At 38.8% G+C, this 19,500-nt stretch overlaps 2 protein-coding genes across 5 annotated transcripts; one reads left to right on the plus strand and one right to left on the minus strand.

Annotated features, from left to right (window-relative positions):
- Window positions 1-1,873: 1,873 nt before the first annotated feature.
- Window positions 1,874-11,706, minus strand: gnpat (glyceronephosphate O-acyltransferase). 4 transcript variants are annotated; one of them, XM_074685254.1, is made up of 17 exons: window positions 11,567-11,706; window positions 10,342-10,533; window positions 10,017-10,193; window positions 9,796-9,925; window positions 9,572-9,699; window positions 9,368-9,443; window positions 8,289-8,440; window positions 8,074-8,204; window positions 7,718-7,974; window positions 7,524-7,622; window positions 6,959-7,123; window positions 6,773-6,852; window positions 6,498-6,638; window positions 6,082-6,181; window positions 5,886-5,979; window positions 4,873-4,934; window positions 1,874-4,781 (listed from the first exon to the last, which is right to left on the minus strand). In XM_074685254.1, exons 1-17 carry the CDS (start codon window positions 11,588-11,590, stop codon window positions 4,738-4,740), a joined length of 2,052 nt encoding a protein of 683 aa, XP_074541355.1. In that variant the 5' UTR covers window positions 11,591-11,706; the 3' UTR covers window positions 1,874-4,737. The 4 variants fall into 4 exon arrangements, with proteins under 4 accessions (XP_074541355.1, XP_074541354.1, XP_074541353.1 ...); XM_074685253.1 differs by having other exon boundaries at window positions 6,959-7,126; XM_074685252.1 differs by having other exon boundaries at window positions 9,572-9,925.
- Window positions 11,707-11,751: 45 nt separating this feature from the next.
- Window positions 11,752-16,296, plus strand: fsaf1 (40S small subunit processome assembly factor 1). The gene is made up of 8 exons (XM_074685255.1): window positions 11,752-11,967; window positions 12,591-12,764; window positions 12,892-12,983; window positions 13,599-13,658; window positions 13,810-13,905; window positions 13,989-14,075; window positions 15,082-15,119; window positions 15,888-16,296. The coding sequence occupies exons 1-8, from the start codon at window positions 11,889-11,891 to the stop codon at window positions 16,015-16,017; spliced, it is 756 nt and encodes a 251-aa protein (XP_074541356.1). The 5' UTR covers window positions 11,752-11,888; the 3' UTR covers window positions 16,018-16,296.
- The last annotated feature ends 3,204 nt before the right edge of the window (window positions 16,297-19,500 follow it).

Consider the following 19,500-nt stretch of genomic DNA (forward strand, 5'->3'; position numbering starts at 1 on the left):
GTTTACATACTGTTCAAAACAGAACTGGTTTTGAAAAACAAACTTTTTTTTTTTTTTGGACTTCTCCAGTTTTCACCCCGATAAAATTGATGTCAGTTTTAGTCAAGTTCAGACTCACACTATAGGTCCTGGTCTACAGGAGTGAACTTTGCCAAACTTCTTTGCAGAGCACATGCTTCTATCCTCTACACATTTATCCAGTTGCATTTGAAAAGTTTGTCTCCTGAAAGCCAAAAAAGTGAAGTCTTTCGTTATGTTGTCCATGTAAAGTTAAATAAAATAAAGACTGCTTGACCCATTCATTTCAATAGGGTGTTCCTCAATGGTACAGTGTTGTCCGCAGGCAATGTTCAGACATGAACTCTTGTGAAAAAAAAAAAAATTAAAAAAAAATTCAATACAGTTTAAATAAAAATATCTATATTTGTATCACTTTCAGTGCACAATTTTAATTTTAATTTTACTTATGTGTGTACATATATATTTTTATTTTTCTCTGTACAAAGCTCCTTATTATTTTTATTTTTTATAATTTTTTTCTTACTACTTAAGCGCTATTTTTTGTTCTATTTTTTTTTTTCTACAGTGTGGTCTTAAGGCAATAACCCCCCCCCAAAATATTGATACAAAATATTTTCTTGAAAATTCTTCAGATTTTTTTAATTGTATCTATTTTAAGTCAACATTTTTTTCTAACTGGCATCACTATGCGTACCATAGAGGGTTATATCAGATGCAACTATTTTTGCAATATTTTCATATTCTCATGCAAGGACGTATTGCAACTTTTAGAAAGAGCTGTCACCAACTCTGGCATTTTGAGGCAGATATATCCTAAAAAAACGTCAAAACCAGTGAAATCCTGCAGGGACTGAACAACACGAAGCAGACTAAAAGGAGCAAAACGAAACATATTGCACTTTTGCTCTTAAAACTGTCGCAGTCTGCTGCTTTTGTTTCCCAGCGGCTGCCACAGGTCAGATGGTAGTTTATTTATTACATGTGAGTGTGTGTGTGTGTGCCAGTGTGTGTGTCATAATGTAGCAGATAAAGTGCTGATACGGCCGAGGCTGACTCTATTATACACCAACACCTCCGGGGAGACGGATGGAGAGACAGAAAGCAGAGGGAGGAAATGGATGGATGGATGGATGGATGGACGGACTGGAGTGTGCGTGTATAAGCAATTTGTTGTGGCAACTTTAGATGAACCCATAATTTGTCAGAGCCTGAGTGAGTATGAGAGAAAGGGCAGTATGGATGGAGAGAGGGGGGTTTGCTGGCAGCAGTCTCTTACTCAGCACCAGAGCCACAAAACATGATGAAAAATGCTGTTGTGGTGGTGTGTGTTTGAGTGTGTGTGTGTGTCAACAACCTGCTGTAAAAGTGGTGTTCACAGAGAGGCAAGTCTGACACCTAGAGGCTAATTTTATGTAGTGATTTCTCTCTCAACTTCAATCTGATCTATGTAAATGTTTGATGAAAAATAAAGTCGTGCAGTGCTATGATTGATGAGGATCATATTTTTTTCTGGGAATAATCTCCTTTAATATCAAAGATTCCCACACTGCTGTGATTTTTTTCCTGTGGCTCTTAATGGCTGTCAATCAAGAAACCCAGCTGACTCTGCATGCCATGTTTAAAGATGATCTGAAAAGAAACTCTGAGTTTTCATTTTTTCTTTACTTGGAGTAAACATTTCAGCGTAATTAAATATGACCACATCATCTTTTCATGAGTAAACATGTACGAGAATTTCTCAGCCGCACATCTCTGGAGGATCGACTCCAAACAGCCCGACGCATGGATCATGGAGTGAATTTCAAACACTTCAGTTTATCTACCACAGAGGAAAAACAACCAGAGCTTCGCTTTTTATGACCAAACACTTTATTAACATGCTTTAGTATTTCACCAGCCTGTACATTAGGTATGAAAAAGCCTCACCAAACACATACACACGAAAAACGATGAACATTTAGACACATTAGAGTAAAAAAAGCTGCGAAAAAATGGCAAACTTTCACAATTAATGCACCACGCTTGCACTTTGAAGAGTGTGCTGTAAGCAGATTGTTGTTCCAGGAGTGTTGGAGTATGAAGCCTGAGAGAAAGTTTCAAAAGTTTTAGTTAAGTTTAAGTTATAAAAGAAGTAGCCAAATTATCTTCTATTTTATTTCAAGATTAGTAGTTTACCTAACCTTTTTTTTGACACTAATGTTGGCAACTTTCTTCATACTTACAACCAAAAAAAAAAACATTATCTCAAAAAATCATGCTCCTTTGAGCTGCTCTGATTTTGGTAGCACTTTTTTCAAACTAAAAAACATAAAAACAAAAAAAGATTTTGGCGTTTTTAATTCAAGTGTTGCTTGGTTCAGATTCAAGTTTAGCTGTTTGTTAAAGTAGCATGTGAACACTTTGTTTTTGGGTTGTAGCTGTGAATTGAGCCTGAATAATTTCTACTCGCTTACTTAAGTATTGAATAATTTTCTTGTTTTGTACAGTTTTCATTTTGATGATACAGATTAATTTTAACCACAGATTGTATAACATCATCCATTGCTTGTCTATAAGGTGATGTGAAGTCCAAAGATGTCCACCTACATATTAGAAAAGTTAACCCACCCATCCCATCAATGGATCAAACCAAAAGTAAAGGTGAAGGAAAACACCTGCGTACATCTGTCTATGCTGTTGTACAAATTTAAGCATGAGCACGTTACATTTCTCACAGCTGGAGGCTGACACTTGGTTTGAACATAGCCGTTAAGGAAGCTTTCATGGCTTTTGGAGTGAGCCTCTAGTGGACACTTGAGAAACTGCAGTTTTTGGTGCCGCTTGGTTTTCATTAGAAGTTCTTGTATGGCAGGGATTCCCTACTCCTACCCTGGAGGGCCGAGAGGCTGGGGGTTGTCTTTCCAACCAAAAACTCCACCAGCTGATTTCACTGATTAGTCCCTGCTCTCTGCTTGAAGGTGAGGTAATCAGTGAAATCAGCTGGTGGAGTTTTTGGTTGGAAAGAAAATCTGCAGCCTCTTGACAACAATGCAACGCCCAATATAAAACAATGTAATAAATTTCCACTTCATTATGTAATAATGCTGCATTTTGTTATAAAAATTCTTGAACGCAATATTTAATAGAATTCGCCGCATTAAAATAAGTTCTTACTTATTACATACAGGAACCCTCATTTTTTATAAGTGATGTAATAAGTAAGAACTTGTTACATAATGAGGCAAAGTTTTTTCATATCGCGTTCAAAAATTTTATTACAAAATGCAGCGTTATAACATAATGAAGTGAAAATTTATTACATTATTACATATTGGGGTGTTATTACATTACATAAAACAGCATTTCATGGCTGCTTAGTGTGGTCACAGAAAGCAAAATAAACATTGTTAAAGTGTTAGTTTTCCTCAAAGATATAAAGAAATAAAATTGAGTTGTTAATTTGGCCCCATAGCTTTAGTATCTTATTGGCACCAATAAAAAAGCTTCAGAATCTGTAGCTGTTGAGATTTCATTTACTTAACGAGTAAACAAGTTTTCTGCAGCTCTGCGTTTTTATCTAAGACAACAATCTGCTCACAACACTCCACTGTTTGTTCTGAAGATAAACATGACAACACTGCAAATGAAATATCAAATGAACAGCTTCCAAACAGAGATTTTTAGCTTTGATCTAACAGGGGAAATTTGATTTAAATAAACCAACAGATTCTGAGAAATCACACATTGGTTCTTATCAAGCTGACCTGAAATTACAGTAACTGCATCTATGTTCCTGTGTTTTTTTAACCTTGAACTTCGTTTCTTGTAACGATATTTCTCAGACATGTGCAATGTTGAAGATCTGATTTTATCAGTAACCTTGAAGTACATCCAAAAATATGATAAACTTAAAAACTGAAGAGAAAATGTGAGTTAGTTTAAACCATAATAAATATTTCAGACTTGTTTCTTTGGTGTAACTGCGATTTAATGTGGAGTTTGGCTGTTTTTTTGACACTGCTGCCTCTTCTCCACCGTGTAAACAAAAAACCCGTGAAGCCCGGAGTGTTTTTTTTTCCCCCAGAGGTGGATTAAAACCAACTTTGACACCTGGAGCAAGCTTTCCTTCAAGTAGCTTTTGGGTCTGTGGCAAACTGAGCTCAAACGCTTTAGTTGATACAGTGCAAAAGAAAAAAAAAAACATTTTTCCAAAAGCAAAAACATATAACCGCCAAAAAAACATGTTTTCCAGCAAATTTAGAGAAACAGTGAAACAAGAGTTAGGTCCACACCACGCTGCATGAATAAATAGATTAAAGTGCTCAAACAAATTAGAGACAAGACCTGAGAGACAGAAAGGGGCTCTGATGAAAAGCAGAGACAAAAGAAGAGCACGCTGAGTGTTAAAGGATACATATCAAATGCATTAATGCAGAACGGCCGCTCTCTTAAATGGAGCCAGCACATTCAGAAGCTTCCACGCCTGCTGCTTGTAGCAAAAGGTCGGTTATTCAGAGGGAGCGAAAAAAGCTGCAGCGTCAAAAGCCCCGACTCATCATCAGGTTTCACAAACGTGTATAAAAGCTTTTAAAGAGAAAGAGTCGTAAAAAAGAGGGGAGAAAGAAATTTGAGAAGAAAGTAGAAGAAGCCGTCTCCTGATGGAAACTCTGTAGTTTCACCTCTCATAGAAAGCGTTTCGTCGAATCAGGTGAGAACACTCCTCGTGAGGTCAGTGAGTTAGAGGCGAGCGGTCACTGTTTTCTGAGTGGGGAGTTTTCCTCCTGAACAAAGACAACATGGAAATTTTATTTAAAGAAATGGGGAAACCAAAAATGTCTTTTAACACTGAGGCAACAGTTTATTTCTACTTACCCAGAGTATCCTCCAGTGAGTTCACCATCACCGTGTTGATCTTCAGAGTCCCCTGCTCCGCTCTGAAGACAGAAAATCAAAGCATTGAGTTTTTAGAAACACAAAAGCACAAAAGAAGCAAGTTTTTTAAGTTTGTTAAGCTGTGTTCAAATGGACAAACTATGGAGACTTTGCAAATACTATATTCTTGGGATAAGACACAAAAAGCCAATAATATACCTTGACTTTCACCAGAATATTCCTGCAAAACCCGGAGCAGACAGGGACGTGTATTTATAAACTAGTTCTGTCAGGTGATTAAAGGGGGAGGCGGGATCTGGTGGAGCTTGTCAATCAAAATAATGTTCGCAAACTACTGTGGGTGAGAGCGGTGCGCTCTTTGGATGAGAGCTCAGCATGGATATGAGGAGAAGTTGTGAGATGACAGAGACATAGCGAGACACCGCAAGTCAGAAAAGTTCAGACATTCACTCTCCAACTAAGGATGTGTCGCGTTAATTCAGAGAGAAAAAGCGGCGTGATCGTGGGAAAAGATGACGGAGATCATGGAGAGGATCAAAGAATGGAGCGCCTGAAATGAATGTTTTTTGGATCAAAAACAGGAAAAAAGACATAAAAGAAGAGAGCTCACTCTTCTTAGGTAGTTTTGGTGTTTACATAGTCATAGAAAACAATATAATTTGGGTCTTGAAAGATCATTCAAGATGCCATTAAAATGGCTGGCAGCCAATGACGTAATATTAATATTTATAAGGCATTAATTTGCCATGTAGTTAATTAATCTAATTAACGGGTTTAAGTGACAGCTCTAGTTCAAAAACTATAAAGACTTTGCAAATACTACATTCTGGGAACAGTCAAACAGTCAATATCATAACTCGACTTTTACCAGAATATTTCCTGCAAAACTCAGAGCAGATCAAGGAGTTCTCTATATTTATAAACTATTAAACCAAGGAGTAAAATATTCTTCATATGCGTTTCAGTGAAAATGAATGATCAAACCAACGTACCCTTTGACTTTCTGCACAGCTCCGAGCCTGAGCAAAGCAGCCAGAGCATTCTTCTGGAGGTCAGACGACAACACTTCAGAGTATCTCAGTCTACCTGTAGAATGCAAACACAAACATCAAATACACTTATTACATCTACAGGAAAAACAAAGCAATATTTACTGAAAATGTGACTTTTTTTAAAGAGAGAAAAAACCTGCTAGAAGAAGTTTAATGATGAACTTTCGGACTGCGGGGATGAACTGTTTTTCTGTCAGAGAGCTTGCGGCCTCTTCACACAGGAACCTGCACACAACCTGAAACCAGACACACGCACAAAACAGTAAATATTTTTAAATGATGTGTTATTCAAAATATGAAATTAACTTTAACTCTGTAATAAACTTCACAAGGCTGTCAGATCACTTTACAAAATTAAATGAAACTTGCATGTGTTTGCATGTTGGAAAAAAATCAAAATGTTTTGCCACATCTAAAGTTTTAAATGCATCCTGAAAAGAATATACCAAATATGACTTTAAAGGCTTCAACAGTTTGAAATATTATCTTTATGTTCCACTGGATCCTCCTCAGGTAAGAATTAAAAGTTGTCTGTCCCAGTCTAACCCTCACCTGGTATCCCTGTAAGAATGGATCCAACATGCTGCTGAGGAAGGTCACAGTTCTCTGTCCGCTTTCTGTAACCAGAACCTCCTGCTGTGTGACCTGCAGGGCTCCTGTCTTCATCAGGAGGTAACAGGCCTCCTCAAAGTCCTACAGGACAGGGGTGAAAGAATATCTGAATACACTGAATATCTGAATGATTTTAGAATAACTTCATGCTTTTAAGCTAGAGGAAGCTTTAATTGTATTTACAAGAACCAGTTTCTCGAACTGTTGCTTCTCACCTCGACTGTTGCTCCAGGACAGAGGATGAACTCGTTGGAGAACATGTTTCTGAGGAAGCTGAAGCAGTTGAAGACCTCCTCTGAAAAATTATCATTATCATTAACTTTTCTTCAACAGTTGTGTTTAAAAGAGGCTCTAAACATAGGTTACACTGTAAAACAAGTAAACACAAGTGTCACTCTTACGTTTGTTGTTGGAGGACGCCGTGTGGATGGCTGAGGCCAACAGAGCCGGTCTGAGGAAGACGTGCAGCGCCTGGTTTCTGTATGAGATACAGGAGAGGATGACGACTGCCTGGCTCAAGAGCTCCTCCTCTGGGGTGACGGTGCTCTGAGTTCCCCCAACACTTGCTGCTGCAAGACAAAGTTCAAGCACAGACAATAGCAAAAGTTATTTCTTTACATTTCAGGCATTATCCACAAAACCATAGCGCCTCCTAGATTTTTGCAAGATAGCTAATAATATGTGGGCATATTTAATTACAGGGAAGCTCAATGGGCTTTAGACTGAGGGTGAAACTATGGTAAAACAATAAATAAAAGTTGATTCAAGTTGTTTTAGTTTGCATTTTTCCAGGTCAGCACCTCTTAAAGTTTGTGATTTACACACTAAAGTTTTAGGCTTTTCTTTGCGCAACCCTTAATGTGCTCAGGAACTTACCCTGTAGGATTATGCACATCATTTTGCAAGAAATGTTAGAGGTCGTATGAAAAGCAAACCTATAAACAGCCAAGACAAACTAATACTGACCTTGCTCCACAGCCAGCTGGACTCTTCCCTCACAGATCTTCACCAGACCTCGATGCAGCGACAGACTGGAAGAAACTACTTCTGATGGAGGCGTGTGGTCTGAAGAAGAGAAAGAAACTCTTCAGAATAAAAACTGACATTTCCATATTTATCATGAAGCACTTTGGTGTCACTATTCTTCACTCGTGTCTTACCAGGCCAGTGCAGGAAGGCCCCGTACTCCCGGGAAAGGTCTCTGAGCCACACCGCTTGTGCAGTCAGCTCATCCAGTGCTATCCCTGGCCTCTTCCCATCAGCTGGTATCTGGTTCTGGTGATGGTTCTGGAGGAGCAGGGAGACCAGAAGGACCCACGGCTTCAGGACCATGTTCTCCTCCTGAGCTCTCACCAGCCTGTAGGCCGAGTCGTTCACAAAGCTGTTGACCTCCTCCCCGGGCCGCTTGGGGATGTGTCTGGAAAAATAACAGAGCGTCACGTTTAGGAATCTTCTCCTGCAGCTTTAACATTATTGTTGAGAAAATTAAGCTTAGAGCTCATTTTTTAGTTCATACCTTGGCACCAGGTTGAACTGGCAGCGGTTAACTTTCCCCTCTGCTAAACTCCTGACAGACACAGGCTGACCGAAGTACACATGAATGCTGCCGTAGTCTTCACTGAGGACCTTTCTGGCTTTAAACAGACCCTACAAAGAAATAATAAAGAGATGAAGATGATATCCAGTGAAAAGTGGGTTTGTATTTTATGCTGATTCTGCTTTATGTCTTACTGAGGTGGACTCTTTGGGTTTGGGGACACCCAGCAGCTCTCTGGCATAAAGGGACTCCTCCAGGATCCTCTCATAGCTGATACTGACAGGAACCAGGTTAATGTCAAACACTTCCCCTTTAAGGAACGGATCCATGACGATGTTCAGCAGACCTGAAGAGGACAAACAGAAAAAAGTTGCACAGGATAAAATACAAAAGAAATCTTAGAGCAGGGGGGTCAAACTCATGTTTACTGAGGGTCATATCAGCACAATGGTTGTCCTTAAAAGGCCAGATGTAACTGTAAGACAGGATTAAATGAAGGTAATGTAAAATAAATTCAACTACTGCTTCAAAAATGCTACCTCTGAAAAAGACTTCGCAGCCCAGGCGATTTCTTCAGCCACAGTAAAGCTAGCTTTCACTGCCGCATCGTTTTTTGCTGCGGCTTTCTTGAACACATCCTGCTGTAACTGCAGTTTGCATTTAAAATTTTGGCTGACTTCAGCGTACTTAGCTCCATGTTTGGTGTCAAAATGCCGAAGTAGATTGTACTCTTGACAACCGCCACGGCCTCATAACACTAAAAACAGACCAGTTTTTCTCCTTGAAGCACAAATATATATTGGCCTTCCTATCTTTTTTGAAACAGCCTTCACTCTGCATCAACTTTTTTCTTCTTGAATATTTTGGGATCATTGTTTAATTCTTGATTCTACTAGTTCGGAATATGGCACTGATGTGAAACACTGCAATCTAGTGGTGGGATGCCATCACTTCACGGGTAACATAATCGGTAGGTATTATAGGTAACATTTTATACATAGTTTATGGTCAATGCACCCTTTTGACTTCTCTATTATAGGACAATCAGACCTTTTAAGCTCTTGCAGGCCACATAAAATGCAGTGGCACACCACATTTGACCTGCAGGCCTTGAGATTGACATGTTTTTTAGAGATAAGGGGAAAAGTTGCTTTGATATTTTGGCTTTCGTGTTTTTTAATGATAGTTAAAATCAAGCATTTAACATATTTTTCCACTTTATGAGGAAGAAAAGTCCATATTTGGATTTAGGGGGGCTATTTGTATTGCTCACCTAACTTTGGAGTCAAAGATTTGGATGTTCTGCTTCTGGTCCCCTCTAAAAAGAATTCAACAGGTGCAAATCCATTCTGAAGAGACAAAGGAAAATTAAACATCATTAAAAACTCAAATATGGATTGTGTTGATTATTTCCCAGTGTTGTAAAGAAAGAAAAGTTAAACTTGGAACTTTTTTTAGGTAAAACCAGCCTCCTCACCTTCAGCATAGTCTTGACGTACTCTGAGAAAACAGCCCAGTACAGTTTGTCTCCACCAAACGACCTACGAATGAAGAACGCTCCTGACATCCTCAGCATCTCCCCGACAAATTTCATCCCCATGAAGTCTGCAGAGACAAACAAATGTTTGGTAAATTTACAAATCCTAATCCAAGCTTTTAGGAAGCTGAGATGTGGTTCTGCAAGCTCAAGCTCAAGCTCACCCATGCCAGCAGCGATGACGGGCAGAGCCAGGTCGTAAGTGTACAGGAGGTATGACATCAGCAGGAAGTCCATGTAACTTCTGTGGCTGGGTAACAGAACTACTGGGTGCTCATGAATGGCCTGCTGGAGCTAAAATCAAAACAAAGAACACAATGTGCTTGCTGGTGACCTGAGTTTTTTTAGTTACTTCACAAACTGTGAAGCATGAGTGTGCGCTCACCCTCTGGATGCCCTCTTCGTTGACACAGATGCTCCTGAACAGAGTTTTGAACACTTTGCTGAGCGTGAAGGCAAAAAAACGGATGGTGCTGAGCTGCAGACTGTGAGCCATCTCCTCCAATATGGCCGACGCCTCCTCCTGGATGTCATCAGTGGCTCGGCCCATCTCTTTGGATACCTGGACAATTTACAACCAAGTAATTAATTTACTAAAGTTAAAAAATAAAAAAAGGTAAGAAAAAACACTACTTAACATTTTTGGTGAGAGAGGTTCAACCAGAAAGTCTGTCATCCCCTATTCTACCTGTCTATCGACATGTTGTTACCTGATTGATGACATAGTGGAGATGACTGGACTGAAGCACCATTCCTTTCAGCATGCCGGCATTACAAGGTGTCAGCCCTTTGTACAGGACAGGTGTGTAACATCTTAGAGCGTATCTCAGGTCACTGGAGTTCCTCCTCTCCTCCAAAATGTCCTCAAAGTCATCTCTTTTCTTCAGCAGAGGGTCTCTATGCTGTGGAAAGAAAACAATATTCTACATTACAATCTAACACGAACACACTCATATTTTCAATGGGATCAACTGTTCTGGGTACGTGTGTTTTGTTCTGCAATATTTGCACAGAACAATGCATAAGGCCATAATTAGACTGAGGCATGTGCAGAGTCCTGGTTTAACCTCTCTATCACTGGAGTGAGTACCACAATGAAATCCAAATATTGACATTATCAACTTTTCTATGGGACCCACTACAACAAACAGAATATGACTATTCCTATGCTAAGCAAAGTGAAGCAGTGGTAGTTTTCACCTAAAACTGGAGCAAAATTAATTTTTCACAATGATGGATTGATATAGTTAGATAGAATTAAAAAAAAAATGTAAGTGGTGATCAGATGTAAAATATAAGGTTGCATGAATGGAAATACATTGGAAGTGTTTCAGATGTGCAGCAAATAATTTAGATTTTAGGTGTTTACTGCAAGTTTCACTCAGATCACTTGTAGTCAAAGGATTCCTGCTATTAGCTTAAGTGTTTTTTCCACCTCTGCGTGGGACTGAAATGCAGCTAAAACATAACGATTGTGTTGTTTAAGTCACGGCATCTATTAAATGAAACCACAAACACATATTCAACATGATATACTGCTAATATTGCAAGGTTATGGACACAAAAGCTTACTATTATTGCGCAAATTCTGACTAACAGATTTCACGGTGATGACCAAAACCTGAAAGACAAGTACTGTTGAAGCTTGAGTAACCAGTAAAAGATGTCAGACTAGCTGCATTTGTACTGAAATGTTCAGTAGTGATTGCTAAACACTGTCTTTTAGCAATACACTACCATTCAGCAAATATTGCACAGAAAATCCAATGACAGTGATGTTTTCGGCTTCACTACAAGTATGAATAGTTTGTCTCGAAGCCGTGGGTTTACATATATGAGAACTGACTTGTTTGAATCAAATGTCAGAGTTCACAAAGCTCTAGAAAAGAGCAGAAGTTAGCTTAGCCCTTTAGCGTACAAATATACGTTACTCACCGTGTAAACAACTTTGGATGCCATAATTTGTCACAATCTTCGCTCACGGTGCATCTAACAAAATTAACCTGCAGTGAGTGTTTACACCTTTCTTCGAGTTTTCAGCAGCATCGGCTGAACTTCACATGGGCGTGTTAGCTAGCATCTGTGTGGCACATCCGTGGTACTTCCGCACTACGGTAACGGCAGCCGAGAAGGACAAAACTAGTTCCACGTGTGTACACGGTTTGTTGTCATTCATACACCACAGGCACTTTCGTTGTCGTGGGCCTGGCTTGAAACCAGTATTTTCTTTACCACTAGCCTCCACCAATACCTCAAAATGAACACGAAGACAAACGGAGAAGGAGACGAAGACTCCGCGTTTCTCGAACGCGTTCTGGACAAACTGTATGACTTTGGTAAGTGCTGTTAGCGAACTAGCCCGCTAGCCATTTAAACTATTCATCATCCTATCATTCTTTCACGAAGCTATTAGTGAAGGTTATGTTCTTGAAGACAAAATACTGTATTCATATTGCTTCTTGTTGTTCTTAAACAGGTGTGGTGTTAACGTTAGCTTCACATAGCAAACGACTAACGTTACTTCGAAGCTAACCGTTGGCCAGGTGTTTTGGTGTAAACAGTGACCATGTTAACCGGCGACTTTCAGCCTCCCGTGGTGTTTCGCAAATGCCTGTAGTTTTGGATTGAATACATAACTGGTAAATATTTTTCTACAATATTAAAAACTGAAACAATTCGCATGAGTGAGGACTCTTTCTGGGTTTCGGCAGTGGTTGTACCCACAAAGTACTGACCATACATTCGGTTGAATGTCGCAAGTTAACGAGGTCACTCTTTAAGCTGGAACACCACCCCAACGGTTTTCAGACCCTACATTTTTAGCTAACTTTTTGTCCTTTGTGTTACAAATAATCAAATCCAGTCAAACATATTAAGCCAAATAACCACTTAATGACAGATTTTATGGGCAACTAGGGATATATAGGATGTCATGCTTATGTTGTGGGATGTTATGCAGGTAATGGACCCGCATCAAATAAGAAGAAGTCCCAGAAGAAGAAGAAACGAAAAAGGTGTCAGGAAGAGGAGGAAGATTCCCCTGCAGTTGAAGATAGTTACAATGATGCTGACAACCCAGTGAATCACATTGGTTCTGAGAACCAGCAGCAACAAACAAATACTGAACAAGCAGGTGGGTACAGGTGTATCAAAACACCACTCATGTAAAACAGATGCATCCTAATTCACTTATATTGTTTACTGACAGAAGAAGTAATTTATCATAACATTCCAGACTCTTTACTTTTCGTTCCTTTCAGGTCAAACCTCGCCACAGGTTGAGGTGGTGACGTTTCAGGATCCCAGGAAGAAACAGAAAACAAAACAGATGCCAGCTCCTGAGAAAAGACCTGTAAGACAATCATACTTTGCCTTACTCTAAATTTTTTATTCATGATAGTTTAGACTGGTAAATTTCAGGGCCAAGGTTTTATTCTCTAGTTTGTGTTGAAAATTTACAGTTTTACTCATGAACAGCAAAATGTAGCTTGAAGTATTCCTTTTTATTAAATCACATCCCTGTAAATAAACAAGACCAGGCACAGAATTTTTTTTTTTTTTCCTCCGGGGTGCTACTTCTGTCTCAAAAAGCACCCTTTGCAGATAGTTGATCTGTTTTCATGCCACTTCAAGTCAGAAATATCTTGAAATGGATTCTGCATTTCATTTTGCATTGCCAGTTCGAGTTGATGGTTTAACTGATGAATGTAACGTGACAAAGAAAAAGGGAGGGAATAATACAAATGTTTTTTTTCCAAGTCCTGTGTCAAGAAAACTGATTTCCTGTCCTTCCACGAAGCCACTTTTTCCTATTTTGACATTTTTCAATCTCACCTCCTCCGTGGACTATGTGACCCCAAGACTTCCTCCTCTGTTTATTTCGTCTTGTCATCATCGATTCACTTCACTTCACTTCCTTCTCCTCTTGTCTTTTCTGCCTCTGGGTGTGCGCTGTCCTCACTTCAAGGTTCTGCAGATGATGGAGACGAGTGAAAGCAGCCAGCCGGAAGAACTCAGTTTAGAGAAGGTGAGAGTTCCAGCACAAGGTTTTTCTTACTTGGTAGATGTTAAGCGCTGCACTGAAATTGTTTCAAACAAGTATTTTAGACCGCCCACAATCAGCAATTTTATCTCTGGGATGTCACTGACTTTCCTGTGTTTTTCTATCTCGTCATCAGGCTCGTCTCGAGGTTCATCGCTTTGGAATCACAGGCTATAAGAAAGAGCAGCAGCGCGTTTTTGAACAGGACAGAGCGATCATGTTAGGAGCCAGAGTAAGGACAAATAATGTTCATATTATACAAGTTTCAAAGTTGAAAATGCTTAGTGACCATTTAACAACTTGTGTCTTTTCCAGCCTCCTAAGAAGGAGTATGTGAACTACAAGTTGCTGCAGCAGCAGATCAAAGAGAAGAAGGAGAAAGCAAAGACGGAGGTTAATCCGGTAAGAGCTGCACATTTACTCACTGAAGTGTTTGTCTTCACACACTTCTAGCTCTGCAAGTAAAGGCTTTATCAAACTTTGACTGTGGAAAACACCCCTCTGACTCTCCCATTGTAAAAATAAGGAAAAGAAAACGAATAACCATCAGAGGCCCTGACGTACAGTGTCAGTTTTGTCACTTGTGAAGCTACATCTCATCTTGTAACATCAATAATTCTTTACAGTGAACACACATCAGTAAATTAGCACAATAACAAATTGTTTTATTGACAAAGAGCATGTTGCTGTAAAATTATTTAGACTATTTGTTGGCAAGGAGGAAGCTCAGATTTTACTGGGGGCGGGCACCACACTAGGGGGAGCTTTAACAACTGAAACACACCAGATGCGTCTCGAGTCCGTCTCCGCTCCATCATGGCACCAATTCAGATAGATGCCATCCTACTTTTGTCGGAAACCAGAGCTGTGACGCATAAATTCAGCGACACATAAAGTGTCAGTGTAGGGCAGATCACTGGGGACGGGAAGTAGTGCACGGGAACCAGCTAAAACACCCAATGACTTTCAAAATCAAACAAACATTGTCAAAATGAGTGAGTACTTAGCTTGACTATGATGATAAACCAACATAATGAGCAGAGCCAGACCAGGAGTCAACAGGTTTGAGGTTTTACAGCCCAACATGAATGAAGAGAGGCTCAACAATTGAGTAGGACATGCAGGAACTCCTAGGTTTCTGAACGCCAGCTGTCTGTCAGTAATGTAGCTGCTGAACTGAACAAGCAGCCAGTGCAAGATGACAAACGCAGTCATCATGCAACACAGCGGAGCTTAACCCATATCACTACAAGATTTTGTCTAAGTGTTAAAGGAGATGTATTTTTTAGCAGGTGATCAACTTCCACACCGTGTGTCAAAATACTGAAAGGGAGACAAAATTTATGTTTTTCAAAATGAGTAATCACAAACACATTTTCCTCCTTCAAAATTCTGTCTTTGTTTTTAGGACCTGAAGAAAAAGAAGAAGAAGAAGAGCAATCAAGGGTCAGTATGAGTTGTTTTTTACCCGTTTGTATTATCAACATATACTTTAAAATGCTTGAGGTGTTTACAGGATATAGTGCTTTTTAAATTAGGGTTACTAACACATTAACAAATATACGCATTAATAAGTTTGATTTTTAAATGCAGCTCATATTTTTTATCCAAGTTTTTCTTAGTTCCCCATTTTGGCTATAAACATTAGTTTAATTTACACTTAAAGCTGCAATTATTCACAGTTACCTACAACCTTAACTTTTGATTTCTTATGAGCCCTTTTTCATTATAATAAAAGCCTTAAATCTGGATTTATAAACAATGTCAAATGCATATCCAGAGGTAACTACAGCCCCGTTTCACTTCAGTTCGTCTCTGCACCTCCCGCATTTTCCAGCGTTTCCACTGACTAATCAGGCCCCCAAATAACTATGAAGAGCTGTCCCACTTTTTAGGGTCCTTTCGTAGGTGTGCCAGACTAAACTAAAAACAGTTTGCACATTCCAATAAAACTGACATAATTACAAAAATAAAAAATAAAAAAGAATCTGCCTCTGAATTGATTATATGTTAAAAACTTTGAAAGGATATCAAGGTAGCAAGTAGGGGTTTGCATTATTGAAGCAAAATATAATCTGAATATTTTATGGGATTTTTGTTTACCAATTTGGATCCTTCAGTGAAAATCATTATTAAGTATTAAAAATTACAGAACTCAATCAGAAAAACATTTAGAAGTTGAAACCCTGTTTTTTATGTTGTTTTCTCCACCAGAGACAAGATCAAGGTGTCCTCTGGTCCTGGGATGGCTCCCACAGGTCAGGTGGGCCGCTTTAAGAACGGCATGCTCATCCTGAGCTCTAAGGAGATCCAGAAAATCAAAGGCAACAAGAAAAGAAGATAGGATGTTTGAACTTTGAGGAACAACTGGTGTGGTTTTAACTTTTAAGGAGAGGTGCTTTGACTCTCTGTGACTCAGCTTCCTGCAGGAACGTCTGCATTGTCACCCAGAGCTGAAAAAAGATGATCTACGAGACTTTTTCGAGAGGACATCACTAATCTGCTGTGACAGAGTGCTGAATCATGAATCCAATGTATTGATCTCTGAAATGCACCAAACAGGAGAGCAGTCATCATCCCATCACAGTTAATTTATTTTCTTTTATAAATGACAAAAAAGACACTTGCGTTTCTCGTGTTTTACACTGTAAAGGTTTGAAAATCCTGCAGTTACAATGCATTTCTCATATACAAACCATGTAGTCGTACAAAACAGTTACATTTACATCGGCAAGAAGAGGAAGGGAGGGGATCATAACAGGACAGATGAGGGGTTGTTATTAAAAAATGGACACACAAGTCTTGGCAGAAGTTTCCATGAAACGCACAAACACACTGAATGAAGCATGAGAAAGCTTTCTCCCTTTATGTAAACCTTTATGTACACGACCTCCTTCGAGATGTAGACGTGACGGGTAGTTTCAGTTCGTTTTGTTAAAGGGAAAAATATGAAGAGCTGAGCGATGAAGAAGATGACGGCGAAACAAGAGGTGTGATCTGGCAGTGTGCGGCTGGGTGAGGTCACAAATCTCACACCGTTTCTCTTGAAGCAGCTGTCGTGTTATTTATAGATTTTTGAGAAAGACGATCAAATATGAAGCTTATCTGCACCACGTCGCACGAGCTTGAAGCTAGAAGCAAATCTGTTTTATGTCGAGGAGATTTTGTTGAGAAAACCTGCAAATATATTAGCAAATCAACCATACACTGTCTATATATTCATATATAATCATCAGCCATCAAGTTTGATAACGATAAATCCATGAGGGCAAAATATACATAGAAAATAAATATGAAATAAATATATTTACAGACTTTGTAGAGTAAATAAATCAGCCATTAGTTTCTTCTATATAGCAAACAGCTGTGACATGCTTGTTTCCCAGCACCATATCCTGAAGTCAGTAAAATGTCACATTCATGGGTGGGTAAGTGTTGGGTAAAGGGACATGCCAAACAAGCACTCGTACATTACTATATTCAGAAAGGACTCGATGTGTTTTCTGTCACAGAAAGTTCCATTTTAGAAAAAAAACAGTGTGTTCGGATAGTAAAAGGCGTGACCTATTTTCACCTGAATATTCACACCTTTTTATTAGCTTTCATTCCCCGCGGTGCCCATCTTCTCCGCGCCCTGTTCGACACCAAAAAACCCCGCGACCTCCCCAAATCATCCACAACCCCTCTGTGTGGTTGTGCGATAGATGTCTCACTTTGCTCCCGGGTCAGGTTAAAGGTAACCACGGGGCAGGTTTCTCCTCTGGTGTGTGAAAAAAAGGTGGCAGCGCTGTCAGAAGTGAAGGCTGAGCAGCCAGAAAGCCTCACATGATGCAAATGTAGCCCTTAGGTGGTAGCTGGCAGTCTGCGGCACATCAGGAGAAGATTTCCTTTGTTGGATATTTAGAGGTTTGCTGTCTGGGTCGGTAGAAACTGACTTTGACTTTGATGCTGCTTTCATGTTAGGTGGGAAGGTTAGAAACTTGTGATGCTGTTTTAAATCTTGACAGTGTCAGCTGGATCATACAGATAAAAAACAGGTTGAAATTCTTGCTCAATCATAAAAAAACATATCTTCTAGTTTTCTTTACTATTAATAAAAACTGAGGTACAGGCATAGATCTTTTGTAGATCACACACTGCAATGTGTCAGCATGTTAGTATGATTTTAAATAGTCCACAATCTCAAAATAAGTGCTAATGTTTTTTTTTCTTTTGTCGTTTTTTTAATTTACTGAGTGAGTCTCATGGTAAAATCAAACAATCATGATAGTGGAACCAACAAACATTGATGTGGTTGCACCTGGGACTATATTACTTGTCCCTCACTCTATGTAATTGATGTAGTGCTTTTTCTATTTGTGTTATTAGGGATGGGTACAGAGAGAGTAGGCAATTTTCCATGCTGGACATGAACACAGCATTACAAGGTTATCTATTGAAGAATACATATATTAAGTTGAAAATCATTGAGATCTTATTTTTTAACAAATTGGTATTTTTTTTACCATATAAACACAAAAAAGTGCTGAAACTTGGTACAGTTGAGTACGATACCAATTGCCAAGTACCAGGCATTGGTACCGTATTGTTTCAAATGTGAAAGGTACCCATCCTTAGTGTTTTGTGTCAAGTTGGTCTTAAATTTGATTTCAAATGGCATTAGAAAGTCTTAAAAAGGCTTGAATTTTACTTACACTGAACTTTAGGGATCCTGAAAGAAAAAAAAAATTCAAAGTAGAAAACAGCCAATCAGATTATTCTTAAAGTGAGAGAAAAAAAAATAATGATCTAAAGGAAGACCAGAGGACAGGAACACCATTATATTTATGAAAGCTGCGCATGGAACCAAGGTGTACAACATTTTTAACACCAATATAAATCAGATGACCTGTTACCAATCATGGCATTGGAGGAGCTACGGCTTGGATGTAAAAATAAACCATTTACAAATTAATACATTCATCTTTTGATTATTGTTTTTTTTCTGTTGGCTTGTGCAAAAAACTGATTTTTGTTTTGTGTAAGGGTCTCGTGTCACCCTGTCAGGATTCTAATTTGCATAACAAACTGCTTTCTTTACACACTCCCTTATAGTAACTACTCTTACAAATAGATAAAGCATTTGTTACATGATCTATGGTCGTATTAGCTTAATATTCACTCCGAAAAAAAAAAAAAAAAGTGACAAAGGCAGGTTTTGGTGACTGGAATCAGGATTCGTTTTATGAATAAATCCTAATTATATAAATATAATCAACTTCTAATCAACATTTTTGTATCATCTTGTTTTTTTATTTTAGATTTTCAGACAACTCGCTAAAGTTTCTTTTCACTTTCGGTCACCTTTTCAGCGTTCTAATTTGTACAGCTGCCCATTTACAATACATTTTTCCTTATCTTAAAGCTGCTACGGTGGCCAATAAGTGTCAGCTGAGTTGCAAAAATAACAACACAACAGAAGTACAACCACAACGGAAGTTAAGAGGACAGTTTTCCTAACAGACAGAAAGTTGTGATAGTGAGTTAATGATTTTTTTCTTTTATAACTTGAGCTATATGAAAAATATTGCTCTAATGCTAACATAAATAGAGAAACATAAGAAATATGAAGGATATCACAATGTGAGAGCCATACGGTACTATATTTTCAAACTTTTCTGTGTCCATTTGGATAAGAAACCTCTTATAACTTCCATTGTGGCTGTACTTCTGTTGTGTTATGGCATTTGCATTTATGTCGTAGCTTTTGCAAATTGTCTGACCCTCAAAGGCCACCGAAAGCTACAGCTTTGAGAGCAAATAAACACCTGAACGATATTAGTAATCA

This window comes from Halichoeres trimaculatus, unplaced genomic scaffold (genome assembly GCF_033239565.1).
Source record: "Halichoeres trimaculatus isolate MK-OKI-2021-1 unplaced genomic scaffold, fHalTri1.1 fHalTri1_scaffold_13, whole genome shotgun sequence".
NCBI lineage: Eukaryota > Metazoa > Chordata > Actinopteri > Labriformes > Labridae > Halichoeres > Halichoeres trimaculatus.

Bases quoted from the DNA above. Each gene is read 5' to 3' on its own strand.
- gnpat (XM_074685251.1), bottom strand. From the start codon at position 11,590: ATGGCATCCAAAGTTGTTTACACG. The intron at 6,639-6,772 runs GTGAGAAGCAAC...CCTGTCCTGTAG, and splicing joins GTCCTGGAGCAACAGTCGAG to GACTTTGAGGAGGCCTGTTA. The intron at 4,782-4,872 runs GTAAGTAGAAAT...GTCTTTGTTCAG, and splicing joins CTCACTGGAGGATACTCTGG to GAGGAAAACTCCCCACTCAG.
- fsaf1 (XM_074685255.1), top strand. From the start codon at position 11,889: ATGAACACGAAGACAAACGGAGAAGGAGACGAAGACTCCGCGTTTCTC. The intron at 13,906-13,988 runs GTAAGGACAAAT...TGTCTTTTCCAG, and splicing joins CGATCATGTTAGGAGCCAGA to CCTCCTAAGAAGGAGTATGT. The intron at 14,076-15,081 runs GTAAGAGCTGCA...CTTTGTTTTTAG, and splicing joins CAAAGACGGAGGTTAATCCG to GACCTGAAGAAAAAGAAGAA.